General features: G+C 33.1%; 2 protein-coding genes across 2 annotated transcripts; one reads left to right on the top strand and one right to left on the bottom strand.

Moving 5' to 3' along the window:
• Positions 1 to 457: 457 nt before the first annotated feature.
• On the bottom strand, positions 458 to 16,327 carry LOC128670917 (uncharacterized). The gene is made up of 20 exons (XM_053746937.2): positions 15,996 to 16,327; positions 15,331 to 15,423; positions 15,099 to 15,209; positions 14,366 to 14,551; positions 13,954 to 14,150; positions 13,770 to 13,851; positions 13,336 to 13,534; positions 12,849 to 13,000; positions 12,136 to 12,315; positions 9,671 to 9,862; positions 6,658 to 6,819; positions 6,119 to 6,211; positions 5,756 to 5,866; positions 5,117 to 5,302; positions 4,376 to 4,572; positions 3,806 to 3,869; positions 3,281 to 3,473; positions 2,320 to 2,468; positions 1,827 to 2,006; positions 458 to 1,216 (listed from the first exon to the last, which is right to left on the bottom strand). Exons 1-20 carry the CDS (start codon positions 16,147 to 16,149, stop codon positions 1,035 to 1,037), a joined length of 3,063 nt encoding a protein of 1,020 aa, XP_053602912.1. The 5' UTR covers positions 16,150 to 16,327; the 3' UTR covers positions 458 to 1,034.
• A 3,516-nt stretch (positions 16,328 to 19,843) lies between these two features.
• Positions 19,844 to 24,525, top strand: LOC128670981 (cytochrome P450 4d2-like). Its single transcript, XM_053747039.2, has 10 exons — positions 19,844 to 20,122; positions 20,839 to 20,928; positions 21,370 to 21,480; positions 21,806 to 21,991; positions 22,357 to 22,553; positions 22,677 to 22,749; positions 22,838 to 23,021; positions 23,257 to 23,408; positions 23,734 to 23,913; positions 24,182 to 24,525. Exons 1-10 carry the CDS (start codon positions 19,966 to 19,968, stop codon positions 24,370 to 24,372), a joined length of 1,521 nt encoding a protein of 506 aa, XP_053603014.1. The 5' UTR covers positions 19,844 to 19,965; the 3' UTR covers positions 24,373 to 24,525.
• Positions 24,526 to 24,976: the final 451 nt, after the last annotated feature.

Raw genomic sequence — 24,976 nt, 5'->3', positions numbered from 1 at the left:
CACTGACGAGCATTGACGTATATATTAAAACTTCATAAGATTTCTGCCTTGTCTATCGATTTACGTCAAAATGACGGAGCGTAACTAAGCAATAGGCATGGAATTAGTAGGTATTACAAAGTACTTACTAAATCTATGGCAATGGGTCATGACTCTAGTGGTACAATGTCAATTTAAATGTGGCCCAATTGCGACGGGATAGCAGGAGTATATAGGAGAGTAATATAATTTTAATGTGATTTTATTTGTGTATTCATCAGTTGAGAATATTTTGGTATCTAATTTTTATAATAGCCTACTCGACCGAAGCCGGCACGGGCCACTTGTCTATTTATATAATAAAGCATGTAATCTACCGACCATTTGCTTGATTAGGTTGGAATTCACATGCAAGTAGCTTGCATACCTCCTTACTTGCATGCCAGCTTTATTTGTCAATAAATGATATAAAAAAACATTTGAATTTCATTATTATGTAATTTTATTTAAGTTTCGTTTAAAATATGAACATTTACAAATATAGAATGAGCAGCAGTTTTGCAAAACCTAAAAACACGACTATCGTCCTCAGTTTCCTAGTACATTATAACTAGTATAATTTAATGAACTTTCATTAAAATGTACCTACAGTGAAACATAAAAATTCACCATTGGTGAATTTTGCATTTAATCACCATGATATATTGGACAAAAAATATTTTTCAGTATGCCATCATATTGATTTTGTAATGAAGTCATGTCCTATGTTACCAGAAGTAATGTAAAAAATCTAATGATATCTCCTACATCATTATCTGATGAGGCATTTACAATGGAATAAAGAAACTCACATACATACAAACATAACCCTGCAAACATATCATTCTTTATGGACAGTCATGTAAAAATATATGTCAACTTTTTTTAAATGCTCACAAACAGAAACCGTGGTACACTCGATTTATTTATTTAATTAAAATTTAGGTATGTACAAAAATTGACGAATCCGCCGATAAATTTCACGCAGCAGACAGTAAACTTGTAGAAAAACCGAGTTATTTCCTATGTTCCAACTGAATCATAAAATCGTCTTTATGCTTCAACGTGACTTCAATTATTAAAGGTATGTCATCATCACCCAAATGGTCTATGGTCACACCAGTTGCTGGTATAACCTTATACCGTCTCAACATAGTAGCCATGACAGTTTTCATTGACATCACACCGTATTGATAGCCTGTAATTTAAAACATACGACACAATAATTAAAAACACATTAAAAATGTTTATTATTTCGTATACGACACAGTTGTTACATACTACCTACAGGTTCGGCCACGTCTTGCGTAAACTGGCAATTTACGTGGCAAACAAATGCTTGGCCAGACTCCCGCCCGGGCCTGGCAGAAGGGGCAAATGATTGATTATGATGGTTTATCACGGTCATCATATCCGACAGTTTCACTGGAGGTCCCAGATTCGATTCCCAGTCAGGTTAAGATAATAAATGATATTTTTCAGATTGACCTGTGTCTTGGATATTGATTGTCTACGCGCATGCACTCCCCGGGTTGAAGATCATCTGAATGAAGGTCTCAAGGACCTGATAAGCATATGAAGCTTCATTGATCAATATATTATGTATAAAATGTTATAAGATATATTATAAAAAATATTACATATTTTAGTTAGCATCACATTTATGTGATAGCTACCTAGCTAACAAGCCGCGAACTTTCTATGGGGCTGACTCAATCCGTAACATATGTCCATTAAGTGTTTATTGATAAGAGACGAATGTCTTCAAATAACGTGTTACATTTATCTCTAGGATAAATTTTTCTCACCTATACAATTCCTGGGCCCAGTGCTGAAGGGGAAAAAGGCAGCAGGGTACTCTAATCCTTCAAGGAATCTTTCAGGTCTGAACTGTTTGACATCAGGACCCCAGTGCCTAGGATTCCTATGGATAGCCCAAATATTTAACATAGCGCCAACTCCGCTCACCAGTTTCATTCCGGAGGAAGCTGTAAATATATGTTTCTTTATAAATATGTGTTCTTCGAACGCATGCATTTTGAAGCGCATCAAAAATATCCCTCGAATTGCACCTTCAAGTGCGCTTCATTAGGTGCGCTTCAAAACGGGCGCGCTTTGAGCGGTGGACCGAAAACGTGTGGACCCAATATCGTGATTTATCGTGGTATGGTGATTGTTCAATGGTTCTCTCTCGTCACGCATATAAAGACTCGGCAGCTCCCTTTGGAGAATATAACCAACGCTGAAGACAAGACTTCGGCTCTCTTCGTTTATACTCGGCTAATCGCAAAATTTACGTACGCAAAGTGATGTCTCTGTCCACATTCCTAGCAATTATTGGTACTGTTGGATATAATCTCAGTCCCTCTTTTATAACTGCTTCTAAATACTTCAGTTTCGGTAAATCACTTGCTTCGACGTGTGATTTTGTTCCAATGACATCTTTGATCCTGAAATTTATTATACTATCTAGTACTATTTGACATGGTTGTAACGCCACCATAACATTTTTATCAGTTTCTTTCATTTATTAGCAAAAAATAAAATATTAACACATTTACACCATACTAGGAAAAGATTTTTAATAGAATGTCTTATTGTTTCCTATAATACAATGTGGTCACAGTTGACAAAACGGAGTCTCATGGCCACCGTATTCCATTTAGTCAACTGTGATTAAGTATATTGAGTAAAGGAAAACTTTCGAATTATATCTGTTAAAAAATATTTTTTTTTGTTTGTCAATGTGATGATGGCACTAGTGTACGGGTACATAGCACCTTAATTGGAAATAAATATTTTGACGCCCATACTTAGAAAGAGTACAAAGACAAAATGCTTGTCATGTGTAGTTAGATCATTTAATTTACAGGTGATGTTAACAGGGTGCCTTTATTCCTTCCGTTAACTTAGAGCCATGCCCCATTATTGCACTGTCGTTGCAACGACGCTGAACGCTGCAGCTGCGTTGTGCTCCGTAGTTTTCTATTGGATTTGACACAGATGTACGTTGACGTATGTCCAAATTCCATACAATGTCTCCTCCTACTATATACTACTCCATACTGTCTGTGTTAACAGACGTCAACGTCGAGACGAGGTCGACGGGGCAGAACTGAGCATGGGCCATGGCAGTACCAATGGTCAGATTTCCTCGCAATGTTTACCTTTACTAAAAACAAATTCAACTAAGGGAAACATAAAGCACGGCTGTACATTTAAAAACATGAATTAGTTCCACTGAATAAACGGTTATACTTACTCTTGATAAACTTTCTCTTGAATATCCGGATGTTTTGCTAACAAAAGCATTATGAATGAAATACTTGCTGAAGAAGTATCAGTGCCAGCTAACATTACTACTAAAATTTCTTCTTGTAGCACTGTATCATTAAAACCTTTATTTTCTCCTGTTTCGATCAAATTCTCCAGCAAACTTTTAACTGTAGTCTCGTCTGAAACATAGTAATTGTATATTAGAAAGAAAATTGAGTTTCTGAATTTATTACATGTTCATACAGACAGACGTGACATGGGGGCTTTTTGTAAATGTAACGATTACAAGTGGACAGACGTAGATTACTTATTTATTTATTTTATTTTCGGGGTTCTTAGAGCGAAATATAGGATTAAGTTGACACATGTTTCGATACACAAAACTATGCTAATTACAGGACATCGCCTATTGAATTTAAATTATAATGTCATAATTTACATACAAAAAAAATTGCTTTCCATTTTTTTACCAATGGAATACACATACACTTATTACACATCTAGATTTTACCTTGCTCCTGAATTTCGTTATTTTGTTTCCGCTCATTTATATCTTGTCGCTTTGCTTTGACAATCTGCAATAATGGAGAATTAGTCAATCGACGACGTGGCTAAGATTCACATATTTCACCACCTTGACAGTTCAAAAGTAGAAAATTTAATTAATTTTATATTAATTAATTTAATATTTGGTATAGGTATCTGACAATGTTAATATATTTATTTAATAATAAGTTGATGGTCGCGAGCTATGCTAAGTCGGCGCTCTCCTTACCTACTTAAAAATTATAATGTGCTCGTACAGACTCCATTTTAATCATAAACTATTTTTGTTTCCTTTTTGTTCATCTATGTAAACTAGTAAATTAATGTACCTTTCTTACATATTGTGGCTAACTATACAGTTTGTTAGTTTAATAAATATCTTCCCGTGAGTCGTACAATGCGCAACAGAGCCACATAGTCTCGGTAGTTGTAAAGTCACAGTCGAATTTTGAAAAGTTTTAAGTTTTTACGCTTACATATGCGTTGTGGCCTCACAGCCCCGAATAATCACGCGAAAATGAGAAAGATTGAGTACCTGTCCAACATATTCTTGTAAGATATTAGCATTTGACTCAAAATCCGGGTAGTCCTTGTGCCATCGGTAAATGAAATCCGGATGGAGCCAAGGTGTCAGTATACGTCTAATTGCGACGTCACAAAAACGGTAGAAAGCATGAATCGCTGGATGCTTTGGTATACTCTGGGTCTTCATTTCTACACCAAATGCTGTCTCTGAAAGTATAGTTTGATGTTTTTATATAAGTTATTAACAAAATGTCATCGTCAATCATTTTTGACAAAATATTTTACTGTTGTCAGAGAGATCTTGCTGCATTCAATGTGTGACAAATCATGTCCGTGCAGTAAATGGATGAGGAGTTCCCACGTCTGGAGTCATCCTTGGGTGCATCAACAGGTCATGCTTATCGTAATAATCAATTGTCATACAAATTAAACGTGTGTACAAAATTTCAGCTCAATCAAATGAAGATATCTGCTTCAAAATTGAGTTTCAAGATTCCATCCGAGAAACACACATAGTTAAATTACAAGTTAAAAAAAAGTTTAGTTTAAATCATTTATGAGAGAATATCTTTTGTCAATTTAAATTTTTCATTGTAATTCTTATTCCATACACATGGATTTAGTAAGTCCTTCGCGGAGTACCTACTAATTCCATGTCCATACATTAGAACCAAATAGTTCAGGAAAGATGAAACATAGTGTCCATTCCCATTGTTCAATTAAATTTAAAACACCAAAATAATGTACTTACCACAAAGAGTGTCTATAGAATACTTGGTAACTTTTTCAAATATAGAAAAATCACCGTTTCCTATTGCTTTTTCTAGTTGCTCTACCAAAATTTGGGACTGTCGAGAAAATATTTTTACATAACTATTGAGCGTTTTCAATCCGAAGTTTGGAGCTATAGCTCGTCGACGTGGACGCCAAATTGCAGCTAAAACAAATTAAAAATGTTATCAATTAAAGACTTGTTTATGAACATGCGGTCTGAAAGGCAGGTCATTCTGGTCTGTCCATATGCAGCGAAAGCCAGATGATCGTGGCCTATGTGATTGATTGGATACTCAAAAGTTTGAGGTGTCCTTAGCTTTTTCATGAAAATTCTTCTTCTTCTTGCCCTTATCCCACTCATGTGGGGTCGGCACAGTATGTAAGTTCCTTCCATTTTGTTCTGTCATTTTCCATATCCATTGATACTCCTTTCCTGTTCCTCCATCCATTTCTTCTTAGGTCTTCCTCTATTCCTGGAACCCTTTACTTCCATCTTTAATGCCCTTTGAGTGACGTGATTTTCTTATTTTCATTAAATTTTATAGCACCCTTACCTCGAAACAAGAGCCGTTAGCTCGAAAAAAGAAGAAAGAAAACAAGATAAAAATTAACTTACCTGGTGAAAAAAGACTGCCGCTGCCTATTAATCTTTTGGATAATTTCATCAAATCACCCTTCTCCAGGAATGTTTTCGCAATCATGTCTGCGTCCACGCCATCTCCTATCACTGAAAATTTTTTCGTGTGTCAATTGTTTTACCTATCGATGAAAAAATTTGTATAGCAATTTTGAAAGTAAGTTTTATTTTATTATAAAAGAAATTTACATAAAATAAAATACAAAAAATAAAGGGTACACAGGCGGTCTTATCGCTAAAGCTATATGTACTCAAGCCAACTTTAGAGTGGTCTATTTAACGTTACTGTAAATATTTTTATTTATTGCAAATGCATATTAATGAAACGATCTGAATACTTACTAACAAAAAACTTGGGTCCAATCCAAAAAGAGACATTGCCTTTGTAGTCATAAATTGCCTCCTGTCCCATTTTCTGAAACGATTTCATGCGATCTGAAATAATTAACAGTTATTTTTAAGTAAACTGCGACATTTTTGTGACAAGGGTTGCGGCCTTATGGTCATGGAGACCATACGGCAGCTCTTTTATAGAAAACAGCCACCGCCTGGACACGGTACGAGTTGTGCTCGGCAAGCATCCCTGAAGCACTGCAGTACATATTAAATTAACAGTAAAGGTACATCTTGAGTTTCGAATGTTTAAACCAATTTCCATACATGCTTGCGCTCCCGTTAATATTTTGAGGTGAACAGTTTATCCCTCGGTCTCATGAATGTTCCTTACTTGTCCTCTATAGTGACGCCAATAAAAAAATAAAAATGATTTTGTAGACTTGAAAAGAAATAAAAAAATGAAAATATTTTTGTAGACTTGAAGCCACGCACAATGAAAAAGGAATAAATTGCCATATTAATTCAAAATTCATGTAAATATATACCTTCAGCACTACCCATGAAATTGACAGCATGTTCCAAGATCGGTACTCGTCTAGCTTTGGTTGGACATTGTTTATAAATTTCATGAAATTTATTTGCTCTATTTTTTCGGTAAATATATATTGCACATGTCCCAACCAAAAGCAAACATATTTGCAATAACATATTTTAAAAATCTTAATAACACAACTTTAATGATTATAAATTTATAAAGCGATAAAATTGAACCGAATGCAGAATTTTATAAATGATCACTACACTTTGATTTTTATTTGGAAATAGGTTTCTGCATATTCGGGCCTAATGTACATTGATACATGGAATGAGACCAATTGTTAGAGGCTTAAATACACCAAGTTAATAAATAATCAGGTATATTTTTTCTGATAATTAAAAATTCAAAGGTTTTTTTACACGTCGAGAGCGCAGCGGGCCACGAGCATTCTTAAGGTTCCGATGGTTCTGTACAACAGGGTATGTCCAGACAGAGTTGGGCGTAATCGACGGTACATTTGTAATCTCATTGATAATCAGATAAAATCTCTTGATATTAATTTTAATCGAGATCACAAGTACCTAATTAGATTAAATGTAATATTCACAATATATATTCAATCTTGTATTTTTCCAGACATTACACGATTATTTTATACAAGCGAGGTTGTTTGGTTTGGAAGCGAGGTAAGTACCATGTATTAATTATGTACGTGGTAAATAGCGGTTAACAATATCAATAAGCCTGTTATTACTTTTTACTTAACAACTTGTCATATGTTGTTAAATAAAAGGTTAATAAACGTAACACAAATTCCTTCATGTTATATGTCCATATTTATATTTTTTGGGTTTTCAAAAAATCAATATCGTCGTATTTATTAATACGACGATATTGATTTTTTGAAAACCCTTTTACAACCAAATATTTATTACGTCATACACCAATGTTAAGTAAACATTTTAATGAAAACCATTATCTGATTGTTATATAATTTAGTTATTAAAACGTTTATGTTTGTAATTCGCCTATTTAGTAAATTGACTGAAATGTTAAATATAAACTTATGCGACAAATATGGACGACAACCAAAAATGAGGTATCGCGCTCGGGGCTCTTCTAAATCACCAACCACTATAACACAAAATGTCATAGGTAATATTTTGTACTATGGTATGGGTATTTTTGGTATGTACTAAGCCAGTGGCAAACGGACGAATAGACAAACATACCGAAACCATATACGGAACCCTAGAAAATGTATAACTTAATATATATATTTTTTTTTATTGTTTGACCTTATCCATCAATATTAAGAAAACTTAACCATTTTGAATAATTGAAAGAACATCAAAGAAAAACATATGCCAATAAACAAAATATTACGTTTTTAAATAGTGAGAAGTTTTTTTTTAAATGTCAGTTTTGACACAAGTTTTTGTAGTCTTGAGAGATTATTGCATTCAATACGTGACAAAAAAAATAGTCCGTACATTTACCCATTGAAGAATTCTTTTTTTTTTTGTGTTCCGTAGCTAATTGACAAAAACGTTTTTAGTTTATAGTTTCGTCATATACGTCTGTCTGTATGGTACTATAAGGTAAATTTAATATAGCAATAAACTGCTACAAAATTGTACAGTACTTAGTAATTTAGGCGTTTAATTTCTGAAAACAATCAGGTTTCAAATGTAATGCAGGCAGCATTACATTTTATCGTGATGCTAATGAGATAATACGGAACCCTTCGTGAGCAATCAGACTTGTTCTTGGCCGGTTTATTCTCTTAATTGTAATGCATTGTCATCCAAACTACAGTACATGCATAAGTTAAATAAAAGCTATATTATAGTAATGACGTCCACAATCTCTTGGTACTACAGAAAAAAATGTGTTTAGATGCGTTATGACTAACATCGAATAGCGAGAAAGTTACAGGCTGCATTTACTGATCTCAAAATATTGACATTGCCAAATATTTACATTTTAAAATTATGAAAATTTGTTTATACAGCACTCGCTGTTATCCCTCCCGCAGACCAAATGACCTCATCCACAAGAAGCCTCTAAAAGTACTTAACTTAAATAATTCCATGCAATAATGCAGTTATTTATATCAAACCTGACAGAAATAGTACTTTTTGCCCTTCTTCGTACTCCAACAATTATTATATATGCGAAACTTCAAGAAAATTGGTTGAGTAGATCTTTATCTATCGATGAGGAGGTGTATTTATCCAGAGGTATCAATAAAATATAATAAAAATGGTAATTCAGTTTTGGGCAATTATTTATTTACATCAAACTTTTTCTTCAATACAAAGTGGTTAACCCTTGATCTGAGCTGTGACATTTTTTCTCATTTCTTTTTCAAACTACTAATCTATATCTAACTTCTCTTAACCATCTATATAATCACCCACATTTAGGTCGTTTTTTGATCTATTGAGCAGTGTGTTATACATGTGTTCTTGTATTTTTAAATACTTCTTATCTTATGTATAACGCAGATAATTAGGTACATCAAAACATAATCATAAGTATCCGTCATAATATTTTAACGTTCTTGGAATCCGTCAAATATTTACATATTGACAAGGATATTTTAATGCCTATATCATTGCGTGCTGAGAAAGTATATGATAGCCTTTATTTAATATATATAACATATAGCGTTATACATTGCATTACACAAATGTTGGATAGGTCTAACTTGAAAAAAAATTCAGGCAAATTTATTTATTAGTCATTATGTTGTGTTTTTTATTATAAGAATGTGGTGAAACAGAGAAGAATATGATATTTCAAAATGACTTTAAAATATTTTCGATATCAATAAGTGTATTATAGTAAATAAAACTATCATATGGTCATCACCATTATAATAGTAAATCCGCTTGTATAATATAATGTTTTAGTAAATAACAAATATTAAGCGTACGCAGAAAAATGCAAAGTACACCATTTTATCTAAACGGCAGCAACGCGCTTTTAATATATATATATATTTTTTTCATTTTAATTCCTTAATTCCAATTGTAATTCAAAATTTCCGGCATGTTTCATCATGATTTCAAAGGTTACGGGTAGATCATCGTCATCAAACTCCATATTGTCGTTGACACCGTTTGTCATCTTTGCTGATAAGATTCTGTATCGTCTTAAAAGGTGCGCCATGACGGTTTTGATTGACATCATGGCGAATTGATAACCTGGAAAATTAAATTAGCATTTCGTTATCCACATTAATATTGTAAATAAAGTGTTTGTAAGATTGCGTGTATAATTTGGGACCTACCAAACATATTTCGGATTTTTTATCAGTAGAAAGCAGCAAGAATCTCATAGGATCGAAGCTCAGGGCCGCAGTTAGTTAACAATAAAAAAAAAAACTTGACTAATATCTATACTACTTTGTTTCAACATGCTAATCTCTGAACAATAATAGTCTAATTTTTAAATGTTTATCTACATAATATGAGAACATTAATTACTTCATTGGATATCCCATACCTCTTTACCTCAGGTCATAAGACCTCTACTACCTCAGTCTCAGGTGCATAGGATTAACTTTTTATATAATTTAAAATATTGCATGATTTGCACATTTAAGTTGTCTTATTGTATATATCAATCAGGTTATGATTTATTCGTAAAAAAGTTAAAAAAAAATAGGTAAATTGCATGCTCATTTTTATGATTTCGTCCCTTTTTTTTGTTAATACATTTACTGGGGTGGAGGGTTGATAACCTGAGATACAGGATTCTTCCTAGTTTAGGTATCAACCCACCATTATCCTTCTTCGGTTAAGTTATTTTGTAAACTTTTTAGTGGTTATGGTGAGACAATAACGATTTATTTATTTATATTTTAATGCTTATATCATTGCTTGCTGAGAAAGTATATGATAGCTTTATTTAACATATATAACAGATAGCGTTATACATTGCATTTCACAAATGTTGGATAGGTCTTATAAATAAATATAACATAGGCCTCGTCACTCTGACGAGTCAGGTACATTCGCCACACATCGCGCACAATACAAAAGTAACGATAGATACTAATAGAGTACATAGTTTATAGATAGATATCTATAAGCTATGTATCGTGTAATGTACCTGACTCGTCAGAGTGACGAGACCTATGTTAAGATAGATGGAGATAAAAAGTATTTATTTGTTCATCTGTACCACACATATACATTCAGTGACATATAATTTGGAAAAAATATGTTAGACTTTGCCTAAAACTAAGTATGCATCTGTGTGCCACAGCAGCACAAAAGCTCAGCACTATGTCACTCGGTTTTCCAAGCAACTGCTGATTTTCAGCTGGCACCCACAAGAAAGTGCGAACGAGAGCTTATTTGAAAAACCACCGTATATATTCAACAAACTCTCCAAATACCTCCACACAATCAACGACCTAAGGCTTTTCGAAAAAATCCTCGGTGACAAATGTTACTACAATAAGAATTCTATTTTAAATGATGACATTGAAAATCCCTTATTGCCTACCTCGATAACTGGTAGATAGCTTTTTATACTGCACGCACTGACATTTGAGTTAGGTAGTATTTGAATTAGGTACCTTTTTGAGATCTGCACTAATAACGAATTTTTACTTGTTTAATTTTTTTTCTAACCTATATGACATTCATAAATAATTATTACATCTTCAATAATGTATGTAAAGTGATTTAGTTAACCTTTTTTTTAATATATGTAAAGAAAACCTTTATGGTTGTAAGATTTTCTTTAATTTAAAAATTGTACTGACACTGTCAGATATACATGTCATGAAGGAGAATCTGAATTTATTTTTGTTAGATTATATATCAAATTAGTTAAACAATCTTTGGAATAGGATCTTTTAATATTGTTTCTTGATTTTTCACAGGTGAGTACATTTTTTGTTCATGGTAAACTTAATTCAGTTTATAAATGTTGATTTAGCTATAAAAATAAATATCTTGATTTTTCACAAAAACACGCGGTTTTATTCCAATAAATACTAGACAGAGGAGATTATCATTATATATAAATAATCCTCATAATTGTAAACCTAAACGGTAGGTACTTCATAGTGTACTTCGTGATGTTACAATCCAATCTAAATTATGTTCCACGTGAAAATTAATGTATTGAATTAAATTGAAAAAAACTGGTGTCACTTGTTTTGATTGTAATACTAATGTCCAGATATAGTCTTTAATGATTTGCGTAATATCTTTAACACAAATCAGTCATTGGCTTTGAAATGTGGTTTATTGAATTCATACGAGTAGGTACGTGGCACGTACAGTCAACAGCACATCAACCTACCCAAATTCATTGCCAATTCGCCGCTATTACCGCGGCATAGAGGTTCATGCAGGTTAACTTCATGTGATGTTGACTGTACTAGATTTCTTCTACTAAAAAGTTCGAAAAGAAATGGCAAAAATATGTACCCATCCCTTTTACAATCATAATTGCTCACCTAAACACATTCTCGGTCCACTGCTGAAAGGCATAAAAGCCAATGGTTGTGACAACGGGCCCTCTAGAAACCTATCAGGTTTAAACTGATTTGCATCGAGACCCCAATATTTTGGGTTCCTGTGGATAGCCCAAATATGAATCAGGGCGCATACGCCTTTAGTTAGGATAATTCCTGACGCTGTAAAAAAGTTGGAAGTTCAAGCCCAAAGACATCAAATTAATTTATATATTTTTTTAATTTTAACCTTAATAAATTATATTACTACGAAAACTTGAACATATTGGAAAATAACAATTGTGTGTTAGTATGTAAAAATATACGCGTTGATCAACAATAAAAAGTATAAAAGTAAAGTTATTTAGTAGACTGATCACATTTAGAATATTTAATATTAAGATTGTAAACATTAATTTTGGGAAGTATCAAACAACCGAACCCTAGACTCCGACGCTTTATAGTGGTGAAGGAATGGTGAAACGGTGAGATAAGAGAGTCATCATCATCATTTTCATCATATATCAATCAACTGCTGGGTATAGGCCTCCCCTTTTTCACGTCACTACCTACGGTCCTGTGCCAATCTCATAAAACAATTGACCCAAATGTTGTCTGACAAGCGGGCTGGTGGTTTCTGTGTTAGTCCGCATAAGATAGTATTAAAATATAATTTTTATTCACAGACTTATCATTTTCTTAGAGAAATTACTCACGTAAAGTAATATTTTTGTCTACTTTCCTGACAACCACCGGCACTGGTGGATATAACCTTAGGGACTCCTTTACAACTGCTTCTAAATATTTCAGTTTCGGCAAATCATTTGATTCAATACTTCTTTCTGTATTTCCGATTACTTCTTCAATTCTGTAAAAAAATGTGTCGTCCGTCCTAGTATGACTTCATATCCTCCCTTGGATGTCGAACTAGGCGACTAAGGAATACGTATTCTTGCCAGGCAATAGTATCCACCAGGACGATTGATACCAGCAAACAGACGACAGATTGAAAAATCATCTTGAAAATATTTTTACGCTCACCACGTGCTGGCATCACTGTTATGTACTCGTATACAACACGCGAAGATGAGTAAGACAGAAGACAAAAACGTAAATTGTGCATTCAATAAAAAAATCTGTGATATTGTCACATCACTTTTATAAATGTATAATCTCTAAGTATGTAAGACTAATCAGACTTACTCTTGATACACTTTGTCCTGTACATCCGGATGTTTTGCTAACATCAGTGCTGTGAACGAGACTGCTACAGAAGAAGTGTCAGTGCCTGCTAATAACATCACTAGAGTCTCTTCTTGCAGCTCTAGATCGGTGAAACCCTTATCTCCACCTGATTCTATTAGAATTTCTAGGAAACTCTTGGGTTTAGCTGAGTCTTGATCTATAAGCAAATATATACATGAACTGGTAATATTAACACACAAATAGAATCTACAATTCTACATCTATTTAAACTATAAGTATTATAGATCCATATAGCACCCCTAAAGCATAGACTTCACTCAAATTTCACGCCAAATAACAACCTTGATACTTATGTAAGGTCCGGTCAATTAGCTATTTATTACAACCTCGAAAGAATGTATTTTTTTAATATGACGCGTAATATAATTTACCTGAATTTGAACTACATTCAGATTTGTTTTCCGTTATTGTCGTTTTCTGTTCTTTCATACTAAGTCGCTTTGATTTAATAATCTGAAATAGACGTGAAATAATTTATTAATTGAATAAAATATGACACTAGTGTTAGCAATAACACACTCGATAAGGAAAAAATATATAATAACTCCTCAATACCTTTGATACGTATTGTTGTATGAGGTTAGATGCCATCTGAACTTGTTTGCAATGCCAATGGAATTTGTAAATTAGGTCGTAGTAAAGCCAAGGTTTTACCAATCGGTAAGAGACTTTGTTACAAAATTGGTAGAATGCTTCTGGGATCGGGTGGTTCGGAATACTTTGCGAGTTCACTTTTATCCCAAGTGCTGTTTCTAAAAAAATATAATTGATTAAAAACCTAATCTTGAATTTATTCACGTAAAGATTTTAATATAAATCTTGGATACGCCTAAACGAAATCTTGGTCGTAAAGTAAATCAAAATGCTTTTTTTTGCAAAAATTTCATTCTTTGACAATAGCTAGGAAATATTGTTAATGATGAACATTCCTCAGTTAACCCACATAAAGACAAAATTATTTGCTTACCACAAACGGAATCCATAGAATACTTGGTAACTTTTTCGAATAGAGAAACATTACCATTTCCAACTGCGCATTTAAGTTGTTCAGTCAAAATTGCAGCTTGATTGGAAAAAATCTTCACAAAACTATTTAGGGTTTTCGTTCCAAAGTTTGGAGCTAGTATTTTTCGTCGAGGACGCCATATTTTAACTGTGAATACAAAGTTGTCAAATTATCTTAAGAATATACAAATCATGTAATCAAATTCATCTTGGGACATCAAAATAAATTGATTAATAACTAACGAATGTAAATGTTGTATACAGCAAAAAAATAAGCTAGTCTAGATGCACTTTGAGTACGTCAATGTCACATGAAAATGCATAATTATGCAAAGCAAGACCTAAAGATTCGGCACCCGAAGAGAGAACTCTTCAACGGCTTACTGCTGGGGACATGACTTTATGGCACGTACTGAATGCAAAATGATCCTTCCATAACGACAGTAGCGTCATTTATTGAGATAAATGTTAATGATTTGGAATCAATTAAGGTATAAAGTAAAAATTATTTAAATAAATACCTAAAACCTATTACTAGTCTAACTAAAATGCATTATGTAATAGGTAGTGTGTAGGACTGATTTTAAATTGAAACAAAATTCTGATGATATAAAATAAAAGTCAGCTCAAGGATATGAGTATTGTCGAGTAGGTTTCGAACCTGGGACCTTTCGGCTTACTTTCGTCATACTTACCTGGTGCGAAAATGCTTCCGTTGCCGATTAGCACAGAAATAAATTTCATCAAGTCGTCTTTCTCTAGACACATTTTCGAAACCACTTCAGCGGAATCGGGATCTGCAATTACTGAAAGTTTGGATTTTTTAATTTTTCTTTTTTTTTTTACTTGCTTATGTGTAACTATCTTAATAATTCACCTTAAAACTTAGTCAAATAAAATACAATTTAAAAAATTATAAATACTTACTAACAAAAAATTTATGTGCCAACCATAAACTGACCATTCCTTCTTTGTTCTTGATTGCATCTTCTCCTACTAACTTTAATCCTCTCATACGATCTGAAATATATATAAAAATATTATGTAAGTTGTATTCAAACAACAAACAACTATCACAATAAAGCTCGAGTCTTCATAATCATATCCCTCATGGCTGGGGGTCATGATCATTAAGTGGAATGAAACACACACAACCATTTCATTCTACACTTCACACAATAGTTTATAATCAACCAGTGTGAGGTTTCCTCACGATGTTTTCCTTTACCGAAAGCAAGTGGTGGTCGTTGAACATGAGTCAGATTGGTATACAAACTCATGTGGCACGAGTATGATTCGAACTTGGAACCTTTCGATCAAGGGCGTCTTATACCATTACACCACCACCGTTTCAAAAAGCTTGAGTAGGTATCAAAAAATAAACATATATATAAAAAAAAAATGTAAAACTACATTTTGTACGGTCATAACAGCACATAAAGCCGTTCCTTTTTTCTATTTTAGCATTTATATCCATTGCAAAATCGCGCCTATTACCGCCGCATAAGGGTTTGTGCAGGGTAATTTGACATACGGCTGACTGTTCCAGTGGTCTTCGTAACTACAAAATATAAATCGGTCAAACTACATACCTTTAGCATTTCCCATGAAATTAATAGAGTGTTCTAAAATCGGGACCCTTTTCAAATTGCTTGGAAGTCGTTTTGCAATTTTGTTGAATTCCCTATTTCTCCAACAAAACAACGCATATATGCCGAGTAAAACTAAACAGACTGGCCACAACATATTCGAAAAATTTCGCTATAATTTTTAAGCACTAAAAGAAAAAATAAATCATAGTTATTTTAATTTAAATTAGGAACGCTCACATTGTATTATATTTACAATTTACTATTACTATATAATTTATATTTGAGACACATCTAGATCAATGTTGTTTATCGGTCAGACTGCTCGAGATAATTTAATAAGGAGTTTAAATACTCTTATTCTGCGTATGTCCATGTTAATAACTGTTAAGAGGCAGGTTGTGAACTCTTTCCATTACAATCAATGTCACGGAACGATCTACGCTTGATATGCACTGCATTGTGTAGAGCCAAGTTCGAATGAAATACTCGAATTGAGCTACTTACAAGTAGCGTTGTCCACATTGGAAAAAAAGCGACGCACGCGATGGTATGCTATATGAAAATATCAAATGTATGTATGTGTCCGGTATGAACTTACTTTTGAGCTAAATCAATGTGTGATTTAGCCATATATTTTTTAATCATTAACTATTTGTCGCAACTTTAGCTCAATGAGGACGTAGGCAAAAGACCTAATTTATTTAACAACCGCTACTTGTTAGCAATAAACTTTTGGTCTACCAAACTACTGTTTGGAAAATATTTTCATCACGATGTCTACATCGTGATGAAAATATTTTCCAAAAAGTAATTTCTTACCTTAAGTGCTAACTACATGTACTAACTAATTAGTTAGCCAGTGTGCAGGTGATTTTCGTACAAGCTATGTCAGATTTCTTTAGGCAACTTGAACACATAGCAAAATATACACTTGATAAGAAAACAAATGTTTGTTTTCATGACGCTATTTAAAAAAACTGTATTATTTCATTAAAAAATAATTTAATTTACGAATATAATTTTCAACTGTAAACTATAATAATTTCCTGCCTGCCAGAAGAAATCCAATTAATGCTCTATTCCGATAAAAAATAACATAAACCAAACTACTCTTTGGAATAAGACGATGAGGTTGTTTAACTTACATTCGTGTCTTACATACTAGTATTATTTTAAATAACTATTAAGGTAAGTACCTAGATAAAAATAAAATTGTTTCTTAAAACGCAGACAATTGAATAAATAAAATCAACTAACTTGGCTTGAACACAACCGCTCTTATATTTTCAAGTAATTAAAAATTTAATATCTCAATTACGATGTGACAACGTTTTAAGAATTACATTAAGTGGGTTTATGAGCTCTTTATACATTGGACTTTAGCTTTTAAAACACAAACACTCTCACCTCCACATTTTCGAAGCTGTGACACCACGAAGCCTAAAAAATATCTTTTTTTTTTTAATTCGGCTGCGAATACTATTGTTGCCTGTCAGCTGCCAAGGTTATGTGTCCTTTAGTCTCCTTCTATGACAGCCACGGGAGGGTATGGAGTGGTCCTATTCTAGGGCGGAACCACTTGCCTTCATACAGACACACATCAGAGGTTCTCAAACTTTTCTGAATAACACTTTAGGAAAGCTAAACTTTTAAAGGATCCTTAGATTTTCCATGAAGTTCATGGTTGATTGTTTTAAATAATGACATTGCAAAACAATATTAAAAATCTTTTCTCCAACGCTTTTTTTGTGTTTTAAGTAGATATGTACTTACTCTTTTTCAATGTAACCTATTAAAAAAAAACAAGTTTGGCTACTTGACGGATATCAAGTATGCAAAGTATTGGAAACGATAGTGTTAAGATAAATAATTTATAATTTATTTCACGTAAACGTTACTACGTAAGTACGTTTTTCTAAATATTAAGTATGTAAGTGCGTTTAAAATTAGAAAATAAGTCTTTTTACTACTGTTCCAGTCACCTCTGCTTCATAACTATCGTCATCATCATCATCATCATCATCGTCAGCCTGTAGCAGTCCACTGCTATCGTCAATCTCCTCTCATTCATCATCTCAACCTCCGACGGCTGTGACGTCGCAAAACCCGCGGTCAATTAAACCAAATTTTTTGCAATTTTACAACAAGCCGCAAACATCGTCATATTATTTTTTTACTGATTTATGAATAATTTGGTTATGTTCTCTCTCTAATTCCGGGTACATTTGGAGCTGTAACGCCCCAAAGCCCATGGTTCGCGTAAAAAAACCATGAAATTTTGAAGATTTTACTATAATTTAAAAACCGGCCGTCTGCCCTCCTTCTTGGGAAATCTATTGTCGCCTATCAGTTATAAGGCCATGGCTAATCGCCTCTTACGACATCCACGGGAGGATATGGAGTAGTCCTATTCTAGGGCGGAACCACACGGCCTAGAATAAGATCAAAATTAAGGTAACTTGGATAAGATTGCACGCAGCGCACACTAGTGGCACCATAATATTTTTATCAATTTTATTAAATAAAAGCAAATTTTAAAAATCTAGCTCGGACAAGTACTATGCCACACTATATAAAGAATTTAATTAAAAAGCAATATAATTTTCCATTGTATAATATGTAGTCACAATTTACTAAACGGTCTTTAATAGCAAACTAGTGTGTCTTAATTTATTGTAGGAGGCATCTAATGTCGATTCGAATTTGAAATTTCAATTATTGACATAACAAATAATCGTGTGACAGGCGTTTCCTACAAACTCATTGTTTACTAATTCATAAATCTAGCAAAAAGAAAACAATAGCAAGGTTATACTTTAGAAGAAAAAAAAAGTTGCTGTCTTTTATTTAGCTACTTATATTTATTATTGTTATGGAAAATGTGGGAGAGTAAAAACAATTGCACAAGGTTACGTGTTCATAGTAACTTCTCTACTATTTTTTTTCTTTTGTATAAATAGAGTATCCAGGAAATTGATAATTATACTATTATACTCCTCATGTATACTTAGAAAGCGTACCCTGGGCTCTAACGCTCAACGGCTGAGGAAAACACCGGGAACATGCTCAGAAAAAGAGAGAGAGGAAGAACTCGTCCTTTCTCTCTCTCTCTGTCTCTGCCGGACTGCTACACTGTTTATATAGTTATATGATATGTACATAACACAACAATCCTTTGTGTAATTTGAAAGATCTAAGCATACATAGGGACAGACAGACAGCGCGAAGCGCTTGTACTATGCAGTGATTATATAAAACAAACGAATATAGGTAGTAATACGATGAAACTATTGTTGTATACAAAGTTATATACTTGAAAATATTTGTTTACATAATTTGACATTGCTGTCTTATGATGACGTCTATAAGTTAGTGGAAGAATATTCTAGAACGTATTCTCGACAATAAAACATATTTCATACAACTATTATAATTGTAAACATTTGTATGTTTTTGCTTCTAACGTCAAAACCGAGCAATGAATTTAATGTGATATTTTTAGTGGTGGGACATTTCATTGCTAACAGTCGCATAACATGAAAAACTAACAAGCCTAGCACACGAACAAATAATTCCTGAATAATCTTTGGTCACTAATTTAATAACAGTCATCTACCTACAGTCATCTACCTACAGTCAGTATTAAGCTCGATGATTATGAACATAACAAATACATAAATCAACTGACCGTGGAATTTTAGTTGGACCTAATAGGAACAATTAAAACTAAAAACATTCAAAATTTAATTTAAAAATAAAAATATTGGTAGTTTCCTGAAATTGTGCTCTACGTATAATTGAAACACTACGTTTCAAACATAAAATTGACGTAAATAAATTACCATATGCATGCAAACGTTCAATGCCATTTACTTGTGTTTTTTCGTGTTTGGTACCTGGAGTTTTATATTATTTCTTAAAATCATTGCCAGTACACATTAACCATCATACAACATAGCGAGTTCGAAATATGATTTTCATATTAATTTTATCAATATTGGTGTTGTGGATCGTGTATGGTCGTTACAAAAATCGTCATAAACGGAAACTGGCAGGGTTATGTAGGAATAGCCAAATGAGTCTACCAGTGATTGGAGTTGCCCATCATTTTGTTGGAACCGATGAGGGTAAGAATAATAATGTAAGAATAACATAATAACGTAACCTGGCCATGCATCTCTTGCCTGGCCCTGGCAGAAATGGCAAACCCAAAAAGTGCTGGGTTAAGTTTGTCTAGGAGGATAAATCAGTATCAATGTTCTGATTGCTGAGGCCTAAGACCATGCGACATTGAGAATAAAAAGTAGGAAGATGAACATGGGTTTTAAGGTTTAACTACTGGGAAGCAATCGCGAAATGCTCAAATGAGAGAAAAAGTGAGAGAGAGACAACAGATAAATCGTCTAGAACCTCACTAAACCTTCATAGTTCGTACTCATATTTTCTGTACTCTTTAGTAGGTATTCATTTGACCTCCTATCATAAGCCTAGCTCCTTCCCACTGAACCTTACAAAATCTTAACTACGCCAAGCGTCACGGGGCCAATACCAAATAAGTTATATAAAAATAATTTTTATACTTGTTTTATTGTAATCACAAAGATAGGATCCAATGTGTGCTAAATAATGCCAAAAATGTTGATCGTCGTCCCGAGTACAGGTTAGTTGCACAGAGGGCAAGACAGTATGCTCCATAGTTATGATTCTGTTTTAATAATAGTTGACAATAAATTTTTAAACAAGTTTTGACTAACACTAGTATTTATATTTTTATGTTTTAAAGAAATCCTCAAAGAAGTATTGTATGTAATTAGCGCGAAATAGAGGTTTTTTAAAATTTCAGATCGTATGATAGCGTTGATGAAGATAGGCAGAGAAGCGATCAAGCAAGGCGGTGTGGCTGGCGGGTGGCTACTTAACACACTAATGGTTGGTACGTAATTATAACATTAGTATGGAAATAAGCATGATCTTTTTTGACATTTTTTTGTGGAAATTATTATATTTCATTAGCATTTACCCGCGGCTTCGCCCACATTTGGGTCATGCGTCCGCTCATAACTTATAACTTCCCCAAAGAGCTTTTACGTATTGGATCCAGATCCCCATGCAAGCTTTCCAAAAGTTCGGGGAGAAACTTTTAAAGGAGATATTAAATAAGATTACAGATTATTTTAACCTTAAACAAAATTTCATCCAAACCAGTGCGTACGATTTTAAATAATTATGTATAAGAATATTCACACAATATTTTTCATTTATAATATCATTAGAAGTAGGAATTGGCTAGCAAAGTTAAAAAAGACGTAAATTAATAACTAGGTCTTGGTGTCTTGAATAAATATTTTTTTATTTATTCATTCACAAATTTTAGTCGTAGCTGATCCTTACGATGCTGAAGAAGTGATGAGAGTCAGTCTCAGGAAGATGGATGGACTAGAAATCACAGGAGATCTTATTGGAAACGGACACATGTTCGCTCAAGGTAATGGCTTTGTAACAAGAATGAAATTTTAGAAACACACAATAGATTTTGAATTTACTCCAAAATATTGTTTCACAATACATTACCTTTATTTTGTAGGAATAGAATAAAACTATATTTCTATAATTTTTGACTAACCAAACGGCTAAATCGATTTTGATCTAGTTTTTATTAGTTGCCATTTGCAAATCGTCAGCTCTTTTCTAGTAGATGAGATGATGCTACTTCGGAAGGAGTTACTCAAATTTTCAATTTAGATTTTATTATAATTGCTTAAAAACGAATTTCGAAAAACAATAATACCCATTTTACTTTTTTAATTTAGTTCCTATCTGGCGACCTCGACGAAAAGCCATAGCTCCGATACTGGGCCAGAAAAGTATGGAGATGTTTTTGGAAACATTTACTAGGCAAAGTGAGGTGATGATGGATCAAATATCAGCGCATAGTGGAAAAGGGCCTTTTTCTATATCCAAGTTTATTACAGCTTATTCCATGGAGTCTATTTGCGGTAAGATAATTGTCATTGTGTGATTTAACACATATCTTGAATATCATCACAAATACGCCATAGACAACATTATAATAATATGAATTTTTAAAGTAAGTCTCCCGTGATAGCTTAATTTTATCTAATGTATGCAATTATTTCCGGTATTAAATTAACTATTGTTCCGACAAGAAAGACAACGTATTTCTTTTTTCATTGTGTGGTGGATTCAAAGGATATATGAGATAAATTTGGCGACGAGGGAAAGAAGCTTATACCAAGCATTTAGCTATTCGAAACGAATAGCTAATGATGATGAATTTGTCATATGCATATGATGGCAAAACTGAAACGCTTTTATGTTAATTAATATAAATTTATTTCAGAAACTAGTCTCGGAATCAGAACAGATATTCAAAACAACCCAGATCACCCATTTCTCTTGGCGTTTCTTAGATTTGGGAAGATGTTTGTCGCCCGTCTAATGAAACCCTGGCTTTATCCAGATTTCGTGTATAAACTTATGCCTTACTACCGCCATTATAAGAAGCAAATTGATATCCTTCAGGAATTTGTAAGACAGGTAAGCACATGTCACATTTGTCAAAGGGTTATCAAAACTTTGATAATGATAAAAAATAAAAAGAATTGAATATGAACAAGTAAGACATATATGGAAGTTGGGCTCACATTTTTCATTTTCCAGGTAATTGTTGCAAAACGATTGAAATTCAGAGACTTCGAGAACGAAAATCGTGCGGAATGTGACCAATTACAAAGTAAGCCTTACATTTGTTCTTATGTATTATCGCGACATAGTATAATATTTCTTACATCAACCTTTCTATGATTTTCTTCGCTCCACAGATCAACCAGACAACAAAAAGTCATTCTTAGAACGACTCATAGACATCGGATTTAACGACGAGCAATTGCAAGAAGAAATGTTAGTTCTTATTCTAGCAGGCGCTGATACTTGCACAGTGGGAGCTTCTTTCACTGCAGTAATGTTGTCGCAATATCCAGAGGTTCAAGACAAAGTTTACACCGAGTAAGTCTTTGGAAACCTTCTTTTGATTTAATATTAATTATTATCGGTCTCATTACATGGATTAAAATACCTACACAGACTACTTTCTTGGCAATGTTAAATGGAGTGGTTTTGCTATTTTTTGTCTATGATTTTACATAATAGCTTGTATATCAATTGGATTGATTTCAATGATGTAGCGTTTATATTATGCTATCGAAACGCAAAGAACAAGAAGCAAAGTTTGTATTTTCAGGCTGAGGGCAGTACTTGGAGATTCAGATAGACCACTGGAGCTAGCAGATGCTGGTCAACTGAAATACCTAGAAGCAGTGATCAAGGAGACTCTTCGACTTTACCCGCCCGTGCCTGCTATTGTTAGAATGGTGGAAAAGGAATTCACTTTGCGTTAGTTACTTTACCATGTTTTTATTAAATTTGTTTCTTTTAAAATATTCTAGATTTATTCGCACTTATATTTGTTTTCATTCAAATCAATAAGTAATAGCAAGTTGATAGATATATAGTTTCCATAAAGTTTGCCATTAAGATCACTTAGGCGTTTTAAAAAGTTAATTCTATTTTCAAAAACGAATCTCAAAAATGTAAATTATATAGAAATAATAAAAATATCAATACAATTAAATGTATTATTTTAATACATTCCACAAATATTATATTTTTATTATATATATATTCGAATATTTTTATATGTACTTCTAATTATTTTCAGCTTCTGGATTCAAACTGATACCAGACGTTGGTGTGGCTATTCACATTTGGGCGTTGCACAGAAATCCGACATTTTGGGGGAAAGATGCAGAAGAATTTAGACCTGGAAGATTTTTAGACACTAACCTGAAGCACCCAGCAGCTTTTATGCCCTTTAGTTTTGGAGCCCGAAATTGTATTGGTAAGAGTCAACAAAGTTTTTGATAAGATTGTTTGGTTACAATTTTCAAGTAGCAGACTTGAATATGACGTAGCAGAGTAATTAAGAATAAAATAACTGAATAAAATTACTAAAAACTTTATGAACGTGCGAATGAATTAGATTTGGGATACCTAGCTTTTGATAATCATATTTACCTTATGAGTCTGCTTGCTCCTATTATAAAATTAAACTAAACATAATTTTAAATTAAACATTAATTAATTAAACTTTACCAATTCATTTACAGGGTCACGATATGCAATGATGTCAATGATGATAGTCATAGCTACTTTAGTGAGAAGATTTAAGATACTCCCATCGAAAGGTGCCAGTATACAGAAGCATCAGAAATGTAAGAAGAAACCACTTCGGACCAAATTCGACATTATGATGAGGCATGTCGATGGATATCAACTACAAATAGAACCTAGAAGATGACGCTGATGGTTACGAGTTTATGTTTGTTTTAATTTTACGACCATCCATAAATAGTTAATATCGTTTGTATTTCTTTGATTAGCATTAGTTTTATTTTAGGTAGGTATAAAAATCAATTAAAAAGTTCATAAATAAAATTAATTGTATGAAATAGGTGTTTGTTTTGTATTTACAGTAACACGATGCTATAATGCACTTTTTATTGGTCATAATACTATAAGCACACCATTTACATAGACACAAATGGCATATTAAGTTCTACTATACAAAAACCATTCATTATCATGGCAAAAACAAAGTCTTCTGAAGCATGAAGGTGCATAATAAGAACTGCGGACTTTTTCAGCAATTTAGCACCATCCGACTATCTTAATAAGACATATTTTAGTATGCAACATTGATGATATAATTCCTATAAGGCTAGTTTCCGGATGTCAGTATCCTGCAGTTCCCATGTTGGATGGACAGGTTGCTGGTCAATCCTATCAGGGGTTGCAAACAGTTTGGATTTTTTAAAGAGCCATTGAGTTTTATTTCTTTTAAATTTTCACATTTCTAAAATTCTCAAATATATGAATTGAAATATATAAGTTAAATAAAATAC

This window comes from Plodia interpunctella, chromosome 6 (genome assembly GCF_027563975.2).
Source record: "Plodia interpunctella isolate USDA-ARS_2022_Savannah chromosome 6, ilPloInte3.2, whole genome shotgun sequence".
NCBI classification, from domain to species: domain Eukaryota; kingdom Metazoa; phylum Arthropoda; class Insecta; order Lepidoptera; family Pyralidae; genus Plodia; species Plodia interpunctella.
Note: the sequence above shows the minus strand (reverse complement) of the source record. Positions and strands in the feature narration are given on the sequence as shown.